At 39.0% G+C, this 25,813-nt stretch overlaps 1 protein-coding gene across 1 annotated transcript in view; it reads left to right on the top strand.

Moving 5' to 3' along the window:
- The first annotated feature begins 118 nt into the window (after positions 1 to 118).
- PTGFR (prostaglandin F receptor) overlaps positions 119 to 25,813 on the top strand; it is a 43,838-nt gene continuing 18,143 nt past the window's right edge. Inside the window, exons 1-2 of the mRNA XM_026497742.4 lie at positions 119 to 918; positions 2,383 to 3,269. Of these exons, the coding sequence (XP_026353527.1) occupies positions 2,472 to 3,269 (798 nt within the window). The 5' untranslated portion in view covers positions 119 to 918; positions 2,383 to 2,471. The remainder of the gene's footprint in view (positions 919 to 2,382; positions 3,270 to 25,813) is intronic.

The following is a 25,813-nucleotide window of genomic DNA, read 5'->3' as shown; positions in this document are numbered from 1 at the left end:
TTTCTTCACTTGATAATAAAATGATCTACACAAAACTTAGATTCACAACTCTCTGGGTAAACATACCCTTAGAAATACCGTCAACATTGGGCTTTTTAAAATCATTAAAATGTTACTAATACCTTATCAGCAGGTGTCCTTCAAGAATACTTCTCATCCCTCTCCCTTTTCACATTCCTTAGAAAGTTAGAAACATAGTCCAGTCCTCTGATAGTGAACCCCAAGGCAGTGACTGTTTTCATTTACAACACGTGGCTTAAATTCTTGTTTTTAACTCCCTGGGGATATCGGCCGCTAAGCCCTTTCCTCAGACATCGTCTCTTTCTTTCTGCCTGATTTCTTTATCCTTTTCGAGCTGGATTTGGGACGGATTCAGTCTGCAAACTACAATGTGACAGTCCGACACGCGGCCCCGACAGCTCTCTGTAGGATTTCCTCAACTCTCCCGATTCCTATTTTGCAGCTTCAGAGATGGCGCCTTTAGCTTGAACACGAGTTTGAACCAAAACTTTTCCCCTAAGTGGTGGGGCAACTCTGATGCTGATGGGGATGCCGTAGCATCCGAGAGCGCGGAGCCCTGGTCTCACCCGGTCCGGCTCTGGGCTCCTGGCAAAGGGGGCGGAGAGGAGAGCAGAGAGGGAGGGGGGCGGAGGTCACCCGCGCTCTCCATCCCGCCCCGGCTGCGAGCGCCGCTGGGTGCTGAGCAACCGGAGGAGCTCTGCGCGTCTGCAGGTTCCGCGCAGGGAGAGCGCGCGGAGGGACGCGCGGCGGAGCCGAGACGGGCCGAGCGGGAGCCGGAGCGCGGTACTGCGCCGGGGGAACCCGCGTTGGCGGCGGAGCAGAGCCCCGCGCGCGATGGCACTCGGAGCGGGGCGCCCTAAGCTGCCGAGAGCCCTACCGGCGGCCCGGGATGCCAAGGTAACCACCCCTCCAGCGGCTGCATTCCCACGGGTCGGCCTCCGAAAGCTCCACCCCACCGAGGTGGAACCCTCACCCGGCCACACTGGAGGGCACCTTAGTCTGAGCTTGGCAACGACTTTGGACCAGATGCCCCAGCTGGGGAGACGTTCAGAGAGAGGGGTGTTCCGGCTGACCCGAACTGATTCTGAACTGCGCGCGTAGGGAGAGGGTAGAAAGGCTCTCAGGGGAGGGGATCGGACCAACGGAGAGATCTGCTTCCCGGCCGGTGGTTCCCGGCCGGCGACTCTTGCAGTCCTGCACCCCGGCCAGCGCAGGCCTTTGGCGCCCCCCAGGGAGGGAGGGAAACAGGCCGTGTGGCGTTTGAGCAATAGCAGAAAGTTTCAGCAAGTTAGGTTTGGGAAGGATGTTGCAAGTAGAGACTTAGGGGCGGTGGGGCAGTATACGGCGAAAGTTGAGCTGTAAGACCCGAAGCCGGCGGCCCTCCTCGGGGCAGGCCGGGCGGCTCCACTCCGGTGCGGCCCAGGAAAGGCTGGCTCGGTAATTCCCAGCCTCCCGGAAAGCTGCTCCGGGGAAACCTCAGTCGAATTAGCTCGAGGCGTGTGGCTGTGTTTGTGGGTATGGAGGGTCTGTGACTCAGGCCTCAACACACTACGGAAAGAACGATAAATGAACACAAATGAATACTTCGTATGAGACGTTGCTACCCTGAAGCTGTAACTTGATCAACAGCATGTAGGCAGATGTTCTCACAGGGAGCACGACGAACTGCCTCCTTTCCTATCGCGAGCCGGTGCTGCACAGGTGCTAGCTGGACCAGAAGAGCTTCTTAGAGACTCACCACTCGACCTTCCGTGGGTCCCACATGCGTGTGGTTTGCTGTAATTTGACCTAAATCCTATAGTTTTAGAACGTATTGAGAGAAGCCCCATTTAACATCAGTGAGTTTACTGGTCCACTCTATCCCCTGCCAAAGTTTGTTTGAACAAACAAAGATTGTTTTGTCTGCCTGACAAACAGGTGGTTCACTTAAAGAATAATCTGCAGTTTGGGGACAAAGCTCATCAAAGAAAAAACCCGAAACCTTAAAAGGTCACCTCGTTATTTAAATAGACTGAGTATGCTTTTAAACACTTTATTGGGTTTAAATCTAATCTTGTTAGTGACTTTGTAAACTTTACAAGTTTTAAGGTGCCTGTGAAGTGTCAGGAGAAGATTTAGGAGGTACCCATTTGCAGAAGGGCCACAGAGTGAACCAAACGGGGCTCAATTTTGGCAGCTTCTTTACCTTGAAAATGAAACGGGGAACCGCAGGCAGATGTGTGCTGCTGTGGTATGATGCAACCTTGCTTATGATAGGCCAGATACCTCTGAGTCCCACCACGGGGTGCTGGGGCGCGTCAGTCTTAAATGCCAGATGAGCAGTTATCCAGTGCTCACGATTCCTCTGTCTTTATGCTACAGATGTCCGGACTGCAAGCCTGCACTGTGCTGAGAGGGAGATGACTTGAGTGGCCAGCTTTTTTTTTTTTTTTTTTTTTGTCTCCACGACAATGTCTATGAACAATTCCAAACAGCCTGTGTCTCCTGCAGCTGGGCTCCTTTCAAATACAACTTGCCAGACGGAAAACCGGTTTTCGGTATTTTTTTCAATCATCTTCATGACAGTGGGAATCTTATCAAACAGCCTTGCCATTGCTATTCTCATGAAGGCCTATCAGAGATTTAGACAGAAGTCCAAGGCATCGTTTCTGCTTTTGGCCAGTGCCCTGGTAATCACAGACTTTTTTGGCCACCTCATCAATGGAGCTATAGCAGTCTTTGTATACGCTTCTGATAAAGACTGGATCCGCTTTGACCAGTCGAACATCCTTTGCAGTATTTTTGGTATCTGCATGGTATTCTCTGGTCTGTGCCCACTTTTTCTAGGCAGTGTGATGGCCATTGAGCGATGTATTGGAGTCACCAATCCAATATTTCATTCTACGAAAATTACATCCAAACATGTGAAACTGATGTTGAGTGGAGTGTGCTTGTTTGCTATTTTCATAGCTTTGCTACCCATCCTTGGGCATCGAAACTATAAAATTCAAGCATCGAGGACCTGGTGTTTCTACAAAACAGAGCACATCAAAGACTGGGAAGATAGGTTTTATCTTCTACTCTTTTCTTTTCTGGGGCTCTTAGCCCTTGGCGTTTCATTCTTGTGCAATGCCATCACAGGAATTACACTTTTAAGAGTTAAATTTAAAAGTCAGCAGCACAGACAAGGCAGGTCTCATCATTTTGAAATGGTCATCCAGCTCCTGGCTATAATGTGTGTCTCCTGCATTTGCTGGAGTCCATTTCTGGTAAGAGCCTAACATTTTGACAATTTCTGCTTTCTTCCTTTTTTCCCTGTTAAATACAAGGTTTGTTGTCTTTTTCAAAGTTGTTGATGTTGATGGGCACCACTGTTCCACCTTTTAAATGCTGGCGTTTACTCCTACTCAAAACTTATTTCATCACCCAGCTCTGGCTCGGGATTAAGCTATTTATGGTATACATGGTTATTTTCCCACAAGTCCTGAGTCGAGAGAAATGTCTTGCTAAACAATTCTAACTCTACTATAACTTGTAAAGTAATTTTAATAGAGCAACATACTTTTAATATACTTAATAGGATTAGTTTTTAAAATGTGAAAAAAATGACCAACTATAATACAGTATTGGAATGGATTTAACTAAGTCTTGGTAGAAAGTCACAGAGACTTTTAATTTATCTAAAAGACATATCAGCTCCTGGGTTTTCCTAAGCACACAAGACTAGGTCTTGTCTTGCAAATGGAGTGATGAGTTGAGATAGTTGGGTAGTTGAGGTGTACTCTATGGGTAGGTTAGGTGAAGAAATCACTAGTTCACCAGCCCAAGAACAATGCCCGTAGTTCCGGGAGTGGTGTGATTGGCAGGAAAATCAGGGATCCTTCCCTTATCATTCCATTCCTTTAAATTTTTTTTTTTAAATGTAGCCAATAGCTATGTTTGACAGGTTGATATTTTTATTTGGAAATGAAAGCTAAGGTTAAGAAATTAACAACAAACTTAAGTCATTTATAGTATCTTGTAGGTAGAAGAAAAAAATCCTTATGATTTTTAAGTATGGCCTTACCTCCCTTCATCATTTTACTTTATGATGGAAAGAGTGACAACATGCCATGAAAGAGAAAGAGAATCCTCTGTACGCAGCTAGTGATGGCAGTAAGATGATTTTCATTCCTTGTTCTGTACCAGTGAAGAAATGGACTAGAGGTAGTAATACAGGGGATCCACAGGTGGGGTGAGGCAAAGTGGAGAGACAAAGGTGGATGAAACGCAAAGGTTGTGATCATCCCTTGCCTGGTTGTATGAAGGTGCTTGTTACTGATGGACTTTTCCCCGGACACTGTCCAAAAATTGTTGCCAGTGGAGTTTTAATAAACAGTCTTGATTATCTTGATGCACAAAGAAGTTTGTGAAAGCTGCTATTGCAGACAGATCCTGTGGCAGCTGATTTTATTTTACAAAAAGATTCCTACTTTTTGAAGATTTATTTATTCATAGTATGTTCTCACAAGTTGAATTTAGCTTCTTGAATTGTTAAATCATTTAAATATTTCACGATGTTCTTGAAGTTGGTCCTGGGAACCCAACCCCAGGGAGGCCGGTTGGGGTCTGTCGGTGGCAAATCAACCTTTTGAGGCCTGCGTGTTGTCATTTCAGGAGGCCTGAGGTGAAACCAAGCAGGGATTTGATCTGCGCTCATAGTCTAGTTATTTGAATCTGAATAGCAAAGAACAGTTGTATCCATACTTGGAATCACCTCAGCGTTCATTCTTGACGTTTAATTTATGCCACTCGACAAATGGAACTCCCTTCGAAGGATACTTCTTTTTTTCCCTTACACCTTGAAATACAGTAGCTTCTCAAAATAAAAAGTGAGTGTGAGTAGCACTGAAATTAATTGGGGGTTGGAAAGAGAATATGAAGAAGGTGAGAAAAGAGGTACCTGAAGATATTTAAAGAAACATTTTAAGCGAAGGTCGGTGCCCCGGAGACAACCTGTGAACAATGGAATAGGGAGCGCTCAAGGAGAGAGGGGTGGTCTGAGCACCCGAGGTCATCGCTGGGGCTTTGGTTTTTGCTTGTTCTCAGTCACCTTTAAAATTCTGCTTAGTTCTGGCTTTTTTTTTTTTTTAAGATTTTATTTATTTATTCAACAGAGCAGAGACAGCCAGCGAGAGAGGGAACACAAGCAGGGGGAGTGGGAGAGGAAGAAGCAGGCTCATAGCGGAAGAGCCTGACGTGGGGCTCGATCCCATAACGCCGGGATCACGCCCTGAGCCGAAGGCAGACGCTTAACCGCTGTGCCACCCAGGCGCCCCTAGTTCTGGCTTTTGACTGAGAAATGGGAGTGATAGATAGTTTGACTCCTGTGAGGCTGTGGAAGGTAGCAAGATTTCATGCTCATCGTGGATATTTTGAATTTATGTTTTTCTCTAATTTCTCTTCCTGAATTTTTGGTTTCTTTCACGGTTAAAATAGACACTACGATTTCATTCATATTTTGAACATATTTCTACTGGGAACATAATTTTACTTCTGTGAAATATTTTCCGAAGTGTATGTTCTAGTTACGAATCATCAGTACGTCTATGATACCAGTGGATCAATACTTCTAAAATGCTTTTTAGTACGAGAATTATTTCTGTGTTAGATGCATAGTGGATATACCACAGATACTTCTTGATGGATTGATATTGTATTTGAAGCATTCTTTGCATTTCTGTTTTCTCTTGTGGAGACTTGAGTCTTCATAACAAATTCTGACTAAAGGATTTATAACTTTTGTGGTCTGGACACACGTGCCTTTGGCATTCGGTTAAGGCCATCAGACAGCTCTAAATGGAACCGTAGTAAAAAAATTCAGGTTTGGGAATGCCAAATAACACCCAGCGCTAGCATCTCATTTGAAACATTTCTCCTTGTTTCCTTAAATGCTTAGGAAAAATTGCATAGGTGTTAATGACTGAGCCATCACTCTCCACCCTATATTTTAAAGAAGAAGTTTTAAAAGTGCCTCTGAAATCAAGTTTCTGGATTCCCCTAGTCGCACTATAATGCTGTCAGTTTCCCCCAGTGCCCTATCTTACATCATGTGCCTTCTTTCTATGATTGTTGAGTATGAACTGTTGGATTTATAATTTGGATGAACATCTGTGCACACTTTTTGACCTTCTATCACTGTCATTTTCAAGCCTCAAACTGGAACAAAATTACAGGTGCACACATCAAAAGGAGCAGATGAATAATGCAGATGATAGTGATTGTGCTTAATAAGATTCATTGAATCAAAACTTGTCAATAGTGGCATAATTTCTGAAACTATTTAAATTTGTAGCTGATGACAAAGGGAATACTTTATTAATTTCGATGATTGAGTTCAACCAATACAAAGGTAAGATGATCACGTAGTTTGAGTTTTCTCTTCCTCTGTCTTTTTGATAGACTTTATTTTTCTTGAGTAGTTTTAGGTTTACAGGGAAAGGAGTGGTAAGCACAGAGTTCACATTATATCCTCTCATGTTCCCCCCCACCCCTGACCCTTTTTTTCTAATTATTAAGTCTTGCTTTGGTGTGGTATATTTGTGACAATTCATGACTCAATACTGATACATTCTTATTGACTAAAGTCTGTCGCGTTTTGTCATAATGTTGTACATCGTGTGAACTTTGATAGATGAATATTGATATGTGTCCACCATTGCAGTATCATACAGAATAATTTCATTGCCCTAAAAATCCCCTGCGGTGTTTTTCTTTTTAATTTTTAAAATTTAAGTGTTATTTTTCCAAATGAGGAAATGTGTGTTTTCAGGAATTAAGATTTAGAAATGTACAAATGTAATATTAGTTTAAGCTATAGCTCATTAAAATTTCAAAATTAAACTTTTACAGTATCTGGATTTTATAGTTTTAAACATGGTGAACTCATACAAATTCAGTTAATTATAATCCCAGTTGAAAAATACAGGAAACTACGAGAGGCACTTATTAGTTTACAGTTTCATTTAGCAACAAATTAATATAAAAATCTTTAAGAGTCAAATGGCAATTATAAAATTGTCTTCTGTGTATCCTAGGTGAATCACAGTTCCTTAATAAATAAATCTTGAAGACATCCTTTTGATGTTTCTAGGGTGAGGGGGGAAAAACCCATTTACTAGCTCTTCAAGTAACATTCTTAATGTAATTTTTGTCTTTACACAAGTAATGATTCTTTTTAATGTTCCGTTCTAGAATACGTAACCCTAAAAGGAACTTATTATTATTGCTATGCTTATTTCATCAGTTTGGCAGAGCAATAAATACTTGTTGACTGGTTGACTGTAACTTAAGTAGTATGAATGTCCAAAGATTGCAAATGATTGACCAGAATGTAGATTCTCAGTTTTGTAGGTAAGAGTTAATTAGGCAAATACTGAAACCAAATGGTAATTTTTAATCTGTTCCCTAAGTCAGCAACTGTAGACACTATTAAACTTCAGCAATCTTTTACTAGAAGGACGTACATTTGTTTACCTTCTCTTCAGGAATAGAGGATAATTTTGATTTGGAAAAAGAAGAGTAAAGCATATGAAAAGTAAATAGATTTCTTATGTAGGTGAGTTTACCCAAGAAATGTGTTCTCTTACATATATAAAGTTTGAACTTGATTTTTTTTAAGGATTATTTACTCTTAATGCTTGTGTTTCTAGCCAGTGTAGTTAAACATTTAGTCACAAAGATGTTTGTGAGCGATAAATAAAAAAGTTGAGTAGCTGATTGAAGTCTGACTGAATTACTACAGGTATTGGCATCATAAGGAACAGGTCTTAGAGGGCTTATGGCAAATGATGGGTGAGCCTTGCTTTCGGGGAGATTACCTTCAGCCAAAGGAAGCTGCCTTGACCGGTGGTGCCTTCTTTGGTCACTCTGTGCGCAGTGACGGGTGGTTGTGGAGATACAAAGCCCTGGCCCCCTTGCCTCATTTAGGACATTTCTGAAGGGTCATCCATGCCTCAGAGCTTGCTGAGGCTTTCTTGTAACTGCACTGAGCTCTGCTTCTCCCTTTGCCAAATCCTGCTTCCCTCACCACCCCAGACTCCCCCAGAATACTCCCTGCATGGAGATATCAGTCTCAAAGTCTGTTCCTGCAGAGTCCGGCTTAAGACAGTCTCTCAGAAGTCCAGTTGTTCATACATTACCAGAATACAAAGTATATTACAGGTAGGCTTACAGCGTGATTTGATTAACAATTGAGCTACATACAGACCTTTGCAGTTGAATTCCTTCGAGTTTATTATTTCACTCCATGAAAGTGTGTGCTGTAAGATTGGTCCAGCAAAGGTCAATCAATTAAAAAAGACATTGCTACGTTGAGAATTTTCATAAAAGTCTGTTGCTTTAGATGTGTACAGTGGTGTGGAATACTTTTGGTATTTTAAGTTAATTTACTCTTGGCAAAATATGATTTCCTGTTTTTAAGGAGAAAGAGTTATAAAAATGCCCAAAGATACCATAGACATTGGGAGGGCACTTAAAAAACATTGCTTGAATGATTCAAGAGTAAATGAATCAGAAACATGTGGATTAGATTTATATCCTCTTGAATATAAAAATCTTCTGGCTTAATGTTTCTTGGGGTTTTTATTAAGCTCCAAAACATTTAAAGAACAATTCAAGATGTTAATGTGCACAGAGTCTCTCTAGGTTGCCAGTTTTAACTTTGTTTAGTCTTATTTATTTACTTTTTATTTATTTATTTATTTATTTATTTATTTATTTATTTGACAGAGAGAGAGAGAGAGAGAGTGAGCACAAGCAGGGGGAGCAGCAGAGGCAGAGGGAGAAGCAGGCTCCCCGCTGAGCAGGGAGCCTGATGCGGGGCTGGATCCCAGGACCCTGGGACCATGACCTGAGCTGAAGGCAGACACTTAACCTACTGAGCCACCCAAGTGCCCCAGCTTTGTTTAGTCTTATCCTTACAGGAGGTATATAAAATACCTTCCATTTATATTTGCTTTGGAAGGCGTTTCTAGCCACACCAAAATTTACCTGGTACATCAATGCTATTTTCCTGTATTTAGAGAAGACTTCACCCGGTAGGAGAAAACTATCTTTTGACATTTGCAAGTAGTACTTTTTAAAGCTTGTGTAAATCTGTCATTCTGTCCATCCTCTGTCCTGGGTGTAAGGATGGTAATGCCACAGAAGAGTGGATACAATTGTGTCTTCGTACAGACAGGGAGGTTGTTTTTCTCACTCCTCCAGATGGTGGAACGCCAAAATGGAGTGGCTGTGGTGTGATGGTGAGGGAGACAGAGACAATTGGATTACATAAAAGGATTCATTTTAGCTTTTTGTGCCCAGTTCCAAATCAAGCCTTCTCTTCAAGATGCTGTAGTTATTCAAGTACAGGCAGGGGGGATAGGGTCCCAACCCTACCACCTCTTGGCTGTGACAGGGCGTTACCCTAAGGCGATTTTGTACGTCTGTGAACTGATTATATAATACTACTACTTGCTTTGAAGTACTATCAGAAAAAATGATTTGACCTCCCTGTATCTCATAATACAGTGGATGGCCGGTAATAAATCTAAAATCCAAACATCCTCAAAAAGTCTGTTGCTTTACTGCTACCCACCATCTCAATTAGAAAAGTAATCATCTGTGTTTAGTTCAGGTGTTTTCCCTGTTCTCTTCTATTAAGAAGGTTTGGTTGCAGTGGAGAGGAGCGGAGGGAGCTCGCATCTTCAGAAAACTTTTCTTGAACATTCCCACCTGAAGTTTCAGGTTACCCTTCCTTATTTCACTGTCTCACCAGAAGTAAAGATGTCCGCTAATCTTTTGCCTATTATTCGAATTCAAATAGTCTAATATTTTATTATAATAATCATTTATAAGGTATTAATTTATAAATTACTGGGATCAAGTTAAAATTAGCCCCAAATTATTGAGACTGTTATGTATGAGGCACTATGCCAGGGTTGTGAGTAGTTCCAGAGAGTAAGAGAGAAAGCTCTTTCCTCAAAGAGTTTGGAACTTAGTGGAAGTAGAAGGCATACCCTGTCTGAGAGCTAAGAAAAGTCCTGTTTCTTCCACTTCCTGGCTCTGTGACCGTAACCACTCTGTGCCTGTTTCCTCCTATGTAAGATGGGTATTGTAATGCTTCATTGGGTTGTTGTGAGGACTAAATAAATGCCTGATGTAGTGTCGTATGCTTCAGGGATTATATTACCATCGTTCTTGTCACTGTTACTATTAAATATTACTGCTGCCAGACAATACCTTTGTCAATGAGACAATTGAAGGAATTCTTTAATTAGTTATTAAATGAATGATGTGATAGTAGGTGGCTGTCCTTTCTGATTTGGTGGCCCACAAGTAATTATTTGTTTATATGTTTGACAGAGATTTATTGAACATCCTACAGTTGTGCAGGGCAGCGTTTTAGATACGACAGTAACAATCTCTGTGAGTTAACCGTTCACAGTATCTATGCCATAAGCAACAGTACTCACAGAAGATGAGAAGAGAGTGCATGTGTGGGAGACTCAAATATGAAGATATTTGATTATATTTTCTGTTACAAGAGAATAACAGGTATTCTTTAGTGAATATATGTGGATGAGATTATTTTTGATAACATAAAAATGAAAAATTTCTACATTACATCATTTAGGAGGAAAAATTACTGGAAATAAATGTGATCCTAAGTGAAGTAATGTAAATTGTATATATGTATATAATTCCTAGAGATATAAAAATGTACAAATAAGAAACAGTGTTTGGGACAGACTTTTACAATATCAGAAAACAGCACGTCATGATAAATTAATATTAAAAGCTGGGAGAAATTTCGAGTAATGACACAGGAGTAGCAGAAAAATTAAATCAGATAATAACGATTTAATAATTTGCATCAGTATTTTATACTGTCTTTTGGTAAGAAAAGTGACTCAGCATTGAGAAGAGAAATACATGTGGGTGAAATGAAGCATTACAAAAACCACCAAGTCTTTCCAAGAATTTACGTTAAGAAAGTGTTGGAAAGGACTGAAAATAGAGAAGAACAGATTACTGTGAACATTAATAATAGAAATGAAGAAAATAAAAAACATCAATTATGCTTTAATGTACCTGTTAATTTACTCATTGATTTGCTCATTTGGCAGCCTGGGCAGAACGCTGAGTGTATCTCTAGGACGACAGTGATGCAGAGACGGAGATTGACCCGGGAAAATATTCCTGGGGCACCCTCTAGGAATCATCTCTTTTAGCTTCTTCCTTTTATCCATGGTCTTTGCATTCCTCTCCAACTTCTAATTCATACTTTTCCTTCTCTTTCCACTTTTAGTTTTTAAATTTTATTTTATTTTATTTTTTCATTTTTTTAGAGAGGGAGAGAGGCAGAGGAGGGACATTGGGAGAGGAAGAGAGAGATTCTTAAGTGGGCTGGATCTCACAACCCTAAGATCCTAACCTGAGCCGAAATCGAGAGTGGATGCTTAACTGACTGAGCCACCCAGGCGCCCCCCTTTTTCTACTTTTAATGTGGGATAAATATAACTGTTTGTATTTTTCCAGCCTTGTCTGGGAGCAGGGCAAAGGGCTAACCGCTGTATTGCTGTATTGCTTTAGTAAATAGTGGAGGAACATCTGGGCCCAAAGGTGCACTAATCAGTATTAAATAAGAACATTGCTACAGCAGCAGCAACAGTAGTTGATACTGTTATTATGATTACATATTCCTTTATTTTGCTGCTTGCATTTATGTTGATGGCAGAGGACCAGAAAGCAAGGAAAATAAAACCCACAGGAATGCCCAGGAAGGACTGGGAGACAGATGCAGGAGTGAGGGCGGGAAAGTGAGGAGCAGGGACAAGGCAAGGAAGGGAGCAGAAAGCCAGAAAACCAGGTATAGGAGTGACAAGTGAGGAGAGAGGCACTCCAGTGTCCTAGGAACTCCACTGGAAAGGAAAGGCCTCTATTTCCATGGGTATCTTTTCCTTATTAAGGAACATTAAATTTGTGTATCATATCCTCTCAAGCTACTTTAAAAAATGCAATGTTTTCTCTGAGTAGAAAATTTTATTATAAAAAAGATACAGTAAACTACACATTCAAATTAGGAAAAAATCTTCCAATTCCCACTCTCTAGAGATTACCACTATTAGCATTCTGAGTGCATACTTTTACTCATCTGATAGGGAAAATATATTGATTTAATTTCTTTGATTAACAGAATAAACTTTCTTTTTCTTATATAATTGGGTGTTCTTTTTTTGTGAATATGTATGTTTCTGTAGATGATTTTCAAGAACTCTTTGGATAACAAAGAACAGATAATGCTAATATATAAAAATAATTATAAAATCAGTTGTTGTAAAAGCAATTGTTTTTCCATGTTCATTGTTAGCCTTTTATTTTATTTTATTTTATTTCATTTCATTTTATTTTATTTTATTATTTTTTAAAGATTTTATTTATTTATTTGACAGAGATAGAGACAGCCAGCGAGAGAGGAAACACAAGCAGGGGGAGTGGGAGAGGAAGAAGCAGGCTCATAGCAGAGGAGCCTGATGTGGGGCTCGATCCCAGAACGCCGGGATCACGCCCTGAGCCGAAGGCAGACGCCCAACCGCTGTGCCACCCAGGCGCCCCTATCGTTAGCCTTTTGATTTAGTATTTTAATTTATAAAAGTAGTGAATGAATCAATAAGTTTTTTTGTGGTTACGGCTTTCATGTTCAGAAATACTTTTCTCAGGCTGAGATGATATCGGTATTCATCTCTTTTTTCCTAGTACTTTTGCTTTTTCATTTTTTTGTAATTATGTTTTTAATACATTTATAGTTTATTTTGGTTAGTTTTCAAATTATTAATATGAATGTTCTTTTGAATGGTTAGCTAGCTGGCTCAAAATAGTTTATTGAATGATCTTTCTGTAACTCTTTAAAATTCTACCCTTATTATGTGTGAAATGGTTAAATGTGTTTGGCTCTTTCTGGACCTTTTATTTCACTCTACTGATCTGTCTTTAACTTCATGTACAACTGCCATCTTCTTCACATTTATTTAGACGTGCATTCAGTTTATCAGTTACAATGTAGAGTGTTCCCTTTCATGACCATGATCTCCAGTAATTGAAATCGTTTTTTTGAGTAATAATTTATTTTTATTGTGACAAAATTCACACAACATAAAATTCATGATTTTAACCATTTTAAAGGGTACAATTCCATGACGCTTTTTACATTCAGAATGTTGTGTAACCATCACCACTATCTTGTCTAGAACATTTCATCATCCTTAAAGGAAACCCCACACCCATTAGGCAATCATTCCCCATTCCCTGTTTCCCACTCCGTGAGGCTCCTGGCAGCCACTAGTCTCTCTGTCTTTATGGATTTCATATAAATGGAATCATAAAATATGTGGCCTTTTGTGTTTGGCTTCTTTTACTTAGCATAATTTTTTCAAGGATCATGTATGTAGTGGCATGTATCAGTACATTGTTCCTTTTTTGTGGCCAAATAATATTCATTTCTATGGGTACACCACACTTTGTTTATCCATTCATTAGTGGATGGACATTTGGGTTGTTTCCACCTTTGGCTATTGTGAATAGTGCTGCTATGAACATTTGTATACAAGGTTTTTTTTGAACACTTGTTTTCAATTCTTGTGGGTATATAACTAGGAGTGAAGTTTGCTAGGTCATATAGTAACATTATGTTTAGCTTTTTGTGGTAACACTGAACTGTTTTCCACAATGGCTACACCATTATATCTTCCAGTCAGCAATGTATGAGGGTTCCAATAGCTCTACATTTTTGCCAACACTTGTTATTTTATTTTGAAACATTTTTTTAGTTATGGCTGTTTCAGTAGATATCCAGTGGTAGTTCATTATAGTTTTGATTTGCATTTCCTTTCTGACTAATGATGTTGAGCATTTGTGTATTTTGGGGGAAAAATCTTTCATGCATATTTTTGTGTTTAAAAAAGTTATATGGGTCTATAATTTCCTTCTTTTATTGTATTCTGCTTTTAATACTAGAATTATACTAGTTTAAAAAACAATAGGGATATTCTATCTCTATGTACTGGAATAATTTAAGTAACTTGGATGTTAGCTGTTTTGTGATAACTTGGCATCATTTCAATGTTTTTTGATAGAGTTTCAGAGTTTTTTTCTTTCAAGATTTTATTTAAATTCAGGTTAGTTCACATATAATGTAGTATTAATTTCAGGAGTAGAATTTAGTGATTCAGTTGTGTATAACACCCAGTGCTCATTACAGCAAGTGCCCTTCTTAATACCCATCACCCAGTTACCCCATTCCCCACCCACCTCCCCTCCAACAACCCCCAGTTTGTTCCCTGTATTTAAGAGTTTCTTATGGTTTGCCTCCCTCCCTGTCTTTATCTTATTTTATTTTTCCTTCCCTTCCCCTATGTTCATCTGTTTTGTTTCTTAAATTCCACATATGAGTGAAATCATATGGTGTTTGTCTTTCTCTGACTCATTTCACTTAGCATAATATACCCTAGTTCCATCCATGTCATTGCAAATAACAAGATTTCATTCTTTTTGATGGCTGAGTAATATTCCACTATATATTCCATTATATATATATGCACACACATCTTTTTTTTTTTTTTAAAGATTTTATTTATTTATGTGACAGAGGGACAGCCAGCGAGAGAGGGGAACACAGCAGGGGAGTGGGAGAGGAAGAAGCAGTCTCCCAGCGGAGGGGCCCAATGTGGGAGTCGATCCCAGAACGCCGGGATCACGCCCCGAGCCGAAGGCAGATGCTTAACGACTGTGCTACCCAGGCGCCCCATGCACACACATCTTTATCCATTCATCAGTTGTTGGGCATTTGGGCTCTTTCCATGTTTTGGCTATCATGGATAGTGCTGGTATAAACATTGGTGTGCAGGTGTCCCTGGGTTTTTTTCTGATTTTTGGTTTGAGTTTTCTACTTTGTCTTGAGCCAACATTGGTATATTTTAGTATAATTTAACCAATTTCATTGAGAATATGAATTTTGTAAGACATTTTTGTACTGAGAATTTCTTTATAATTGATGATATTCTTATCTATTAATTTATATTTATTATACATATAAAATTATATATATATTTATATGTGTTTACCAATATTTTGTATAATATTTGTATTTTTTCTTTTTAAATTAGGCTTTTCAGAGGGTTGTCTGGTTTAATAGTTTAAAATTTTCTTATACCAACTTGTAAATCTTATTGTTTTCAAATTAGATAACTGCTTGCTAGACAATTTTGTAAATGTTTCTTGGGCATTGGAAAAGAATCTATGTTTTTTTTAAGTGATAAAGTTCAATACATAGGTATTAAATCAAGATTATTATTTTTGGAATCTTATTTTCTTATTTTTCTTAAGATAAGCAATTATTATTGCAATAGCAGTATATTAAAGAGCAACAGACTTTTTGAATATTCTGGATTTCATTGTGCATTTACTATTATTGATACAGTCTAAAGAACTTTTAGTGCCATTCTTGTGAATAGGATACAGCATCATCATAACAGTAAAACAAAACAAGTAGAATTTTTTTCCCCTCTCTGTCATGCCTCCATACCGCTTGGTTGGGCTCCAGAATTCTGACATTGAAAAAAAAATAATGTGGGGAGTACATTTTCTTCTTATATTCTGCTACCTGTATTCTGATAGCAGCTTTAGTTTTGCTGATTTAGGAAATATGAAGTTAAATCAGAAGGGAGTCAATGAATGGAAGAACATGGTTCAGTTTAGAAAGCAAATTGATTTTGCTTAGTCCTAGGCGTTTGCTCCTGACAACCCTGGGCATCAGCACCTGTAATTGGCCTATCCTTTATCCAGTTCTGCTTGAGGTTTTTGTTTAGAATTGCCCAAGACCTGTGCACTAGGAAGAAACTTCTGAGACTGTTCCTCCAACCTAGCATGCTCTTTGGAGAAAAGCTGGACTAGAACTGCATATAGAAAGAAAGAACTGTGTGAATGCCTTCTTACTCTTCATTTCCTAATATGAAAGCTTATTTCCAAATTGTAACACAAAAGTAGCAACAGATATCTTTATCATTATTCTTGTGTTCATTGCCATGCATAGAGAATTAGTTTCTGATATAGTTTAGTCTTTATGTGTTTCTATAACTACATATTTTTGTGACTGACAATTTCAGTATTTCTTTCGTACACTATTTTTGAATTGAAAAATTACCTGATGTACCAAAGAATTTTTGAAAATTCCAGAGTCTTTTTTTTTTTTTAAAGATTTTATTTATTTATTTGACAGAGAGAGAGACAGCCAGCGAGAGAAGGAACACAAGCAGGGGGAGTGGGAGAGGAAGAAGCAGGCTCCCAGTGGAGCAGGGAGCCCAATGGGGGCTTGATCCCAGGACTGGGATCGCACCCTGGGCTGAAGGCAGACGCTTAATGATTGAGCCACCGAGGCGCCCCAGAAAATTCCGGAGTCTTAGTAACCTTTAATAGCATGAGGGGATTTTGAAATGATTGTAGGATGTGTGGTGATTCTTTTCTCTACTGAAAGTCCAAAGACAGCTAAGGCAGACTGTTTCTTATTTCAAAGGAATATAAAGAATTGCTGGGTGGGGGGGAGGGCGGAGAAAAACATACCAAGCAGTTCTAAATGCATGGCAGTTAGAAGAGATCTTTGTTTTGTTAGTTCATCCCTTGAAGCTTATAGCAGGCTGATCTATGGATATGGGGGCTGAAGCCAGTTTGTAAATGCTCTCCTGGATGGTGGCAAATCCAGCAGTCTGTCTAGGTATAATTTCCGCTGTGTGCTATTGACCTCCTAATTGCATGCTTTAGGTTTATCTGTATAAGCTAAATGGTAGTAATACAAAGTCATTCTGCTTATTTAGATAGTTTTACATTGATGTGGATTTCCACATGGCCAATTTAGCACACCATTTATATTTGGCCGTAAAGATGAATGGATAACCTCTTTTACCTATATGGGCACCCTTGCCTCTAATACCTCCCTTGTGTATGAATTGACATTAAGATGTAAGCCACAGTGTTGGTGCTATCCTTCTTTTGAATTTCTTGGTTTGTTTTATATGGTTACCGAAATCTCAAGTTCAAATCAATTCAACTCACCCAGAGGTTATTTATCTGCGGAACAGTTTAAAGACAGAATCAAGCAGTCAATTAAAAGTCATGTACGACAGTGATTTCTGAGTCATGCCCTGTATATTCAGGTACTGAGCAAAATAATAGAACCCGAAGAGTCCTGAGGAATTTCTATTACCCTCCCTTCCCTATCCTCTTCCCTAGTCAGGCCAAAACAGTAAAAAATGTGTTAGCTTGAAAGATGGAGATCTCTATTTTGGAATTAACTTAAATTTTCCCTGTCTACTGAAGGCCACTCTTTGTGGTGGGTAGAGGCAGAAACACAGCCTTAGGCTTTGCAACTCAGTGACAGACCTACTATCCCACCCAGCCTGAAGAGGGGAGGAAGGGATGAATGGTCTGTGGCTTTAATAGTAGGTACATACTGTTCATTAAATAATGTTTCATAATTAAAGTCAGAATGCTCATATATAAATGCTGATTGAGTAACAGTATTTTTCCTTTCAAACTGGCTTGAAGAAAGGCTGTTTCATAAGTAAAATGCCCAAGTTACATAGTTTAGCATGAAGTGTAGTCAAATGTGTATATGCCTGGTAGCTAAACATCATCTTTGTAGGAATATGATACTACAGCACAGTATGCTGATTCAAATCTGATTTGCTCTTTATTAGAAGAATTATAATTCTGAAATTCGTTGGTTTACATCTGTAATAATTTTCTCCAAGAGACCCGTTCTGATTATTCTAGTCCACAGTTATCTCTCTTTCTATGAATAAAATATAGCATCTAATTCTATATAATCATAAACTTCACACTGTTTATTTTGTGACTGTCTAATCTCTTAACTGGATAAGGGGCTCTTTAGTGACAGAGTCAGTGTCGTGTGTTTCTGCTCTGTTTCCTGTGATGTCTGGTATATTTCTTGGAAAGGCTCAAGGAAAATGAAGCTCATCTTTAGAATTTTTTAATCACAAATGAAATTAGTGATGAAACAACATCTTTATAGCTAGGGTTATTAAATACATATCAATGTCACTTAAGGATTTTATTTTTTAAATTATTTTTTGAAAAGAGTAAAGTTTTGGAAATATAACTATGAAATTCTAATTGCAATGATCATTTTAAATGTGAAGTTCATTGTTGCTTAGAAATTTTGTTTTGTGTAAGGATTAATTAATTTAAAGACTTCATCTGTAACTCCTACCATATGCCGAACACAATGCTCTCAGCATTCTACCAATATTAACCCATTGAATCCTTATTATATTTTCAATTGTATCTTCTCAAACATGACTCTGTACGTGCAATGGGTTCACCCAAAGGATGCGGTCATAGAAGGCTTGATGTTACTTGCATTCAGCATTAAGAGCAGTTACACAACTTCCTTGGTCATGCATTATAACTGAAATTTTAGTTAAAATGTCTTCAGATTTAAGTCAAGATTCATGAGGAAGAGCTTTGATAGGAAGATAGTTCAGAGACATTGAGTTGATTGTAATTTGTGGAGAAAGATAAACATAATTAAAATGAGGATTATTTTTGTACTTCTATTGTTGTACTGACAGATGCCTGATTTTGAAGTATGTCTTTGAACAAATTTACTAAAATGGCTGCCTTCAATAAATTAAAAAAAAATTTTTTTTTCTTCTCTTCTCCCTTCTAGAGTATTGACAATGTCCTTAGTCTCCTACCTTCCCCTGTCCCCAACCTAAAGGGGTCCTAATTTATCTGTGTAAATTAAAAATTCCAAATTAAAACAAATATGGAAGTTTTATTAGTTGATATTGAGTATTAAAAATAACCTGGATTTTGGCAGAATTTTTTTACCCTTTGAGAAGTGTTCTTTTTCTTCTCCTCGGTCATTGAAAGGGTAAATCCCCTTCCAGGAGAGAGAAGTCCTTGCTGAATGTTTGAGGGACCAGTGAGGCTTTGATTAAAACCAGAGGGTGCTATGAGAATTACAACAAAACAAACTTTTATATTGAAAATATGTTCCTCTTTCACTGAACAGCCTGTTTATTCCAAATGTCTTGCAAAATCTGATGGTTTTGGTATCAGGACACTACTGTTGGCAATCATACCCAGACATGTTTGTAGCCAGACGATGCCATAGTCTTTGATTTTTAAGAAGAGCCAAATATATGTCCTTAGTGAGAATTTGCTATAAAAAGCAATTAAAACACATCTATAATATAGTATGTTTAGAAATGCTTATTCATTTATTCAATAATAAATGAGAGAGAAGAGAGAGATAATAAGTAAACAAATGGGATGATTTCAAATAGTGGTAAGTACTGTCACTGAGGGTGGGGCTAGGACTCTTAGGTTGGATGGTCAAGGAAGGCCTCACTATGAGGTTAGCCCTGAGTGACAAAAAGGAGCAAGCTATGGGGAGATATGTGGGCATGGTGGTCAGGCAGAGGGAACAGTCAGTATAAAAACCCAATGGTGGGGTTGAGCTGTTGTAATGAGGGACAAAACAAAGGCCATTACCTGGAGCAAGGGAGCACCAGTGGAGGTGGTAGGATTTGAGGATGGAGAGGAAGGCAGGGCTCAGATTGTCTTATGGGCCATGGTGGCTTTGGATTGAAATTCAGTGGGAAACCTTTGGAGAGTTTCTTAGAAAAGAAAGGTATGGTCTGATATATGGTTTAAAAAGATCACTTCGGCTGCCAGATGAAAGAATGGATTGCAGTAGAGAAGAACTATAGCAGAAAGTTGTTTGAAATTTCATTTGACACATAAGTAATGAATAAATTACTTTTCTAGAATTTATATGGGGAAGTAAAGCAAATAATAAATCACTATTAAGTAAAGATTAGCTTGTGAGTAACAAAGTAAATACTTTCAAAGTAATTCTCCTTAAGGCTTGAAGTATTAAAGAAAACATTTAATTATACCTTATCTATTATGCTTGATTAATAACTTCAATATATCTTCTCTGCTAGTTTAGCAAAGGGCACTTTAATGGTCATTAATTTGACTAAGAATATGCAGTTATCCATCTGCATTTTGCTCTTGAGATGAAGTTATTTGGGCCCCTTTTAATTCTTTTTATTATTACTAATTTTTGGGTTCTGGTTTTGTATAGCATTGCATACACATGAACACAAAATAGGTAACTTCATGTTTTAGTCAGAAATGGTTTTCTGTTTCTTGACTCTAGAGAAATCAGATTTGAAATGCCCTAATAATTATGTTAATACAGAAGAGAAATGTTCGGCAATCAGTGCATATGTGATTATAATATGAAGGACACACGCGTACATGCATTTATTGGAAAGTGTGTATTATGTGCCGGATGGACCATGGACCAGGAGTTTATATATATATCCCCTGTTTGGGGTTTCTTTAGGGTTTGACTTTGGAATAAAAGCCTTTTTTTTTTTTTTTTGCTATTGATTTTAATACCACAGTTCCCACCATTTTAAAAAAGATTTTATTTATTTATTTGACAGAGAGAGAGCACAAGCAGGGGGAGCAGCAGGCAAAGGGACAGGGAGAAGCAGGCTCCCCACTGAGCAGAGAGCCTGATTTGGGACTCGATCCCAGGACCCTGGGATCATGACCTGAGCCAAAGGCAGATGCTTAACCGACTGAGCCACCCAGGCACCCCACAGTTCCCACCATTTAAACTGTGTCAGATATGAACAGGACATATAATTTTATTTTGCAGAGCTTTTCTATAGGGTCCTAAAATAATTTAAACCTTGAGTACCCTGCAGAAGTGAACTTTCTGGGCAGAGAAAGGCAGCTGGCCCCAACATAACAAACCTCAGCAAATTCTGACTTGAGAAGAGGCTGTGCTTTCTGAGTCAAGGTGCTTAATTATTCTCTACTTCTGTTATTGGGAAGGAAGAATCCGTATTTGTTCCCAGTTGAATGGCATAATTAGGACGTCAGTAGGATTCCCTAACTTGGAAAACCGGTGGAGTTTCCAACTTCAGTGCTGCGTTCACCGACCAGATATTTACCAAGTACCTATTATATGCAACATCTCAATTTATGTTGTCTGTACCAATAATTATCACAATAGCTAAAACTTACTGCATAATTACTATGTACCTTCTGAGACAGGTACTACCAATATTCCCATTTCAATGATAAAGAAAGAGAGACAAAAGAAAGTGGATTAACTTGTCTAAGGTCAAATCATTACTAAAGATAAGCTGGCTCCCAAAGTCATATCCTTAATACAGTCTAATACGGATGTATACGCTTTGAGAAAAGCATGGAAGCATATAAACGAAAATGGAACAGTACTTCACAGAAGCTGGGTATGTATTTGTATTAAGAAAAAAAAAATTCTAAAATGGCCTCCTAAAGTTGCTCCTAATCCCTGGAACCTGTGAACAGGAGCCGTAACTCCCATGGTTATGTTAGATGACACAGATGACACAGTGAGGTTATCCAGGTTATCTAATCACGTGAGCTCCTTTAAAAGCAGAGAACTTTCTCCAGCTGGTAGCATGAGAAGTCAGAGAGCAGCTGCCAGGGCCCAGCCAGCCAGGAAAAGGGGGCCACAGATCTGCAGGATTCTGCCAACAACTTGAATGAACTTTGAAGCGGATTCTTCAAAGTTGTAGGTTAGAGTTTTCAGTTCCCTGAGCAGAGAATCTAGCTGAACCCACCCAGACTTCTGACCTACAGAACTCTGATACCTTAACGCTGGCGCTGTTTCACACTGCTCAGTTTATTGGAATTTCTTATGTAGTAATAGAAAGCTAATACAGTACTAATGAAGGGCTTAAAATTAGGAACTAGTAAAATCTGTATTCAGAAATCTGCAACAGCCATTACACTACATTCTTAATCACAAGACTTCTATAATAGAGGCTGAAGAATACAAAGTTAGAGGTGTACCTTCTTCACAGCTTTGGAAAAGTCACCGTTGGCATGGAGCCATGTAGAGAGGAAAGCAACAAGATAAGCCTTCCTGTCGAGAGCTTCAAGCAAGTTGGCAAGATTATGTCCCATGTATGCAATAGGGAAGTTTGGTTTTCCTTTCGTTGCCTAAAATCTTTTAATGACTTGACATGTCTTTAGAATAAGGGCCACATCGCTTAGTTAGGCAGAGAAGTCCCTTCCACAATACTCACGGCTTTCTTCATGGTGCTCCCTTGTGGCCTTGATTACAGAACTTACACAGTTGCATTTACGTTTTTATGAAGGATAAAGGTCCTTCCACTAGAAAAGAGGGGCCTAATAATTCATCTTGACATCTCTAAATGCCTTGTACTGATATATAATAGATGCTTTATAAATGCTTCTAGAATGATGAATATCTGCGTAGGCTACCCCTTTTGTTATGTTTTGTCAGCAGAAATGTAAAGAAGACATTAAAAGTGCTACTTTAATGATCAATAGAAGACAAGACATTTGATTATATCCTGCACGCCATTTTTTGCTGTCTCAGTGGCAAGACAACCTGACTAGAATTTATCTACCTTAGTTCCTGAACAATGTCTTATCACAAGGAGTGTAAGAATCACAGTACGATTTTAGATATTACAGATCTTCTCTTGTCCCAGCTTGGATGTTAGGTAGCTATTGTGCAAATCACTGATCTCCCTGGCCTCAGTTGTTTTCTTCCCTGTGAAATGAACAAATTAGGCCACATGATTTTTAAGGTCTTTTCCAGTTACAACATTTAATCTTTTCTATAATGGAATATTTGTCTTAAATGTCAATCAGAGGGGGACTGTGTTATAACTCCATTCAAAACTCTACACTTTTTTTCATTTATATTTTTTTATAATAATATTTTTTATTATGTTAGTCACCATACAGTACATCCCTGGTTTTTGATGTAAAGTTCCATGATTCATTAGTTGCGTGTAACACCCAGTGCACCATGCAATACGTGTCCTCCTTACTACCCATCACCAGCCTATCCCATTCCCCCACCCTCTTCCCCTCTGAAGCCCTCAGTTTGTTTCTCAGAGTCCATAGTCTCTCATGCTTCATTCCCCCTTCTGATTACCCCCCCTTTCTTTATCCCTTTCTTCTCCTACCGATCTTCCTAGTTCTTATGTTCCATAGATGAGAGAAATCATATGATAATTGTCTTTCTTTGCTTGACTTATTTCACTTAGCATTATCTCCTCCAGTGCTGTCCATGTTGCGCAAATGTTGAGACATTGTTCTTTTTGATAGCTGAGTAATGTTCCATTGTATATATGGACCACATCTTCTTAATCCATTCATCTGTTGAAGAGCATCTTGGCTCCTTCCACGATTTAGCTATTGTGGACAATGCTGCTATGCACATTGGGGTGCATATGGCCCTTCTCTTCACTACGTCTGTATCTTTGGGGTAAATACCCAGTAGTGCAATTGCTGGATCATAGGGTAGCTCAATTTTTAACTTTTTACAGGACCTCCACACTGTTTTCCAGAGTGGCTGTACCACCTTGCATTCCCACCAACAATGTAGGAGGGATCCCCTTTCTCCACATCCTCTCCAACAATTGTTTCTTGCCTTGTCAATTTTTGCCATTCTAACTGGCGTAAGGTGGTATCTCAGTGTGGTTTTGATTTGAATTTCCTTGATGGCTAATGATTTTGAACATTTTTTCATGTGTCTGTTAGCCATTTGTATGTCTTCATTGGAAAAGTGTCTATTCATATCTTCTGCCCATCTTATGATTTGTTTATTTGTATTGAGTTTGAGAAGTTCTTTGTAGATCTTGGATACCAGTCTTTTATCTGTAGTGTCATTTGCAAATATATTCTCCCATTCCGTGGGCTGCCTCTTAGCTTTTTTGACTGTTTCCTTGGCTATGCAGAAGCTTTTTATCTTGATGAAGTTCCACAAGTTCAATTTATCTTTTCTCTTGCCTTTGGAGATGTGTCATGAAAAAGGTTGCTGTGGCCGATGTCGTAGAGGTTGCTGCCTATGCTCTCCTCTAGGATTTTGATGGATTCCTGTCTCACATCTAGGTCTTTCATCCATTTGGAGTTTATCTTTGTGTATGGTGTGAGGAGTGGTCAAGTTTCATTCTTTTGCATGTAGCTGTCCAATTTTCCCAGCACCATTTATTGAAGAGACTGCCTTTTTTCCACTGGATGTTTTTTCCTGCTTTATCAAAGATTAGTTGCCCAAAGAGCCGAGGGTCCATTTCTGGGTTCTCTATTCTGTTCCATTGGTCTATGTGTCTGTTTTTGTGCCAGTACCATGCTGTCTTTGTGATCACAGCTTTGTAGTACAACTTGAAATCCAGCATTGTGATGCCCCCAGCTTTGTTTTTCCTTTTCAACAATTCCTTGGCGATTCGGGGCCTTTTCTGGTTCCACACAAATTTAAGGGCTGTTTGTTCCAGTTCTTTGAAAAATGTCATTGGTATTTTGATCGGGATAGCATTGAAAATGTAGATTGCTCTGGGTAGCATGGACATTTTAACTATGTTAATTCTTCCGATCCATGAGCATGGAATATTTTTCCATCTTTTTGTGTCTTCTTCAATGTCTTTCAAGAGTGATTTGTAGTTTCTAGAATATAGATCCTTTACGTCTCTGGTTAAGTTAATTCCAAGGTAACGTATGATCAAAACTCTACACTTTGAACAAAATGCTGAGAATTTTTTTACTGCTAGTTATACCTATGATAGCCATCACAGCTTACTTGAAAAGTTCATGTATATCCTCACAACTGTTTCTAAATGGTATGAAAATGGTATCCAGTCCCAACATGCAAGATCAGTATCAGGATGCCTAAACTGAAGCAGTCCAGGGCTATTGCAATACCTCCAGCCTTACTTCACCTTTGTCACTCTGACATGCTCAAAGATGTAACAGGGTACCTACTATGCAATTCCGATGCAAACTGCCTGTAGTTATTTCAGATTTCACAGATTAAGGGCATCGTCTCCCTCAAGACTGCCCTCAGTCCAGACACTAGCTGCAAGCTTGATGATTCCCAGGCCCCTTGCTTTTCTGACCAACTGGCTACAAAATCCAGAGTTCCCACTACTTCTTCAGATTTATTAATTCTCTAGAAAGACTCACAGAACTCAGGAAAATACAATACTCATGATTACAACTTTATTATAAAAGATACCCATCAGGCTAGCCAAAAGAAGAGACCCATTAGGTGAGATCTGGGAGGATCCCCAACACCAAGCTTCCATGTCTTCAGGATGTTTTCACCTTCCCAGTACATCAGTCTGTAGCAGCAACCAGGAAAGCTCACCTGAGCTTTGAATGTCCAGAGTTTTTATTGGGTTTCGTTACCTATGGACGATTGATCAAATCACTGACCATGTCAATCTCCAGGAGGTCAGGATAACATACCGTGGCTCAAAGCCCCAACACATCACAGATCTTCCTTGACTGCATGATGGGATTGTGTCCTGATATACCCACTGTAAGTTGAGAATATCGTAAGTCAGAGATGCTTTTAATACATCTAACCTACTGACAGTCATAGCTTGGCCTAACCTATCTTAAACATGCTCAGAACACTTACATTAGCGTACAGTTGGGTAGAACTATCTAACACATAGCCTATTTTATAATAAAGTGTTCAATATCTCATGTAGTTTATTGAATACTGTACTGAAAGTGAAAAACAGAACAGTTGTATGGGTAGTTGTAAGTGTATCATTTGTTTACCTTGATGATTGACTGGCTGACTGGGAGCTTTGGCTTGCTGCCACACTCTGCCCAGCATCACCAGAGAGGTTCATACTGCATATGGCTGGCCTGGGGAAAG

This window comes from Ursus arctos, unplaced genomic scaffold (genome assembly GCF_023065955.2).
Source record: "Ursus arctos isolate Adak ecotype North America unplaced genomic scaffold, UrsArc2.0 scaffold_12, whole genome shotgun sequence".
NCBI lineage: Eukaryota > Metazoa > Chordata > Mammalia > Carnivora > Ursidae > Ursus > Ursus arctos.
This window is presented reverse-complemented; position numbering and strand designations above follow the sequence as displayed.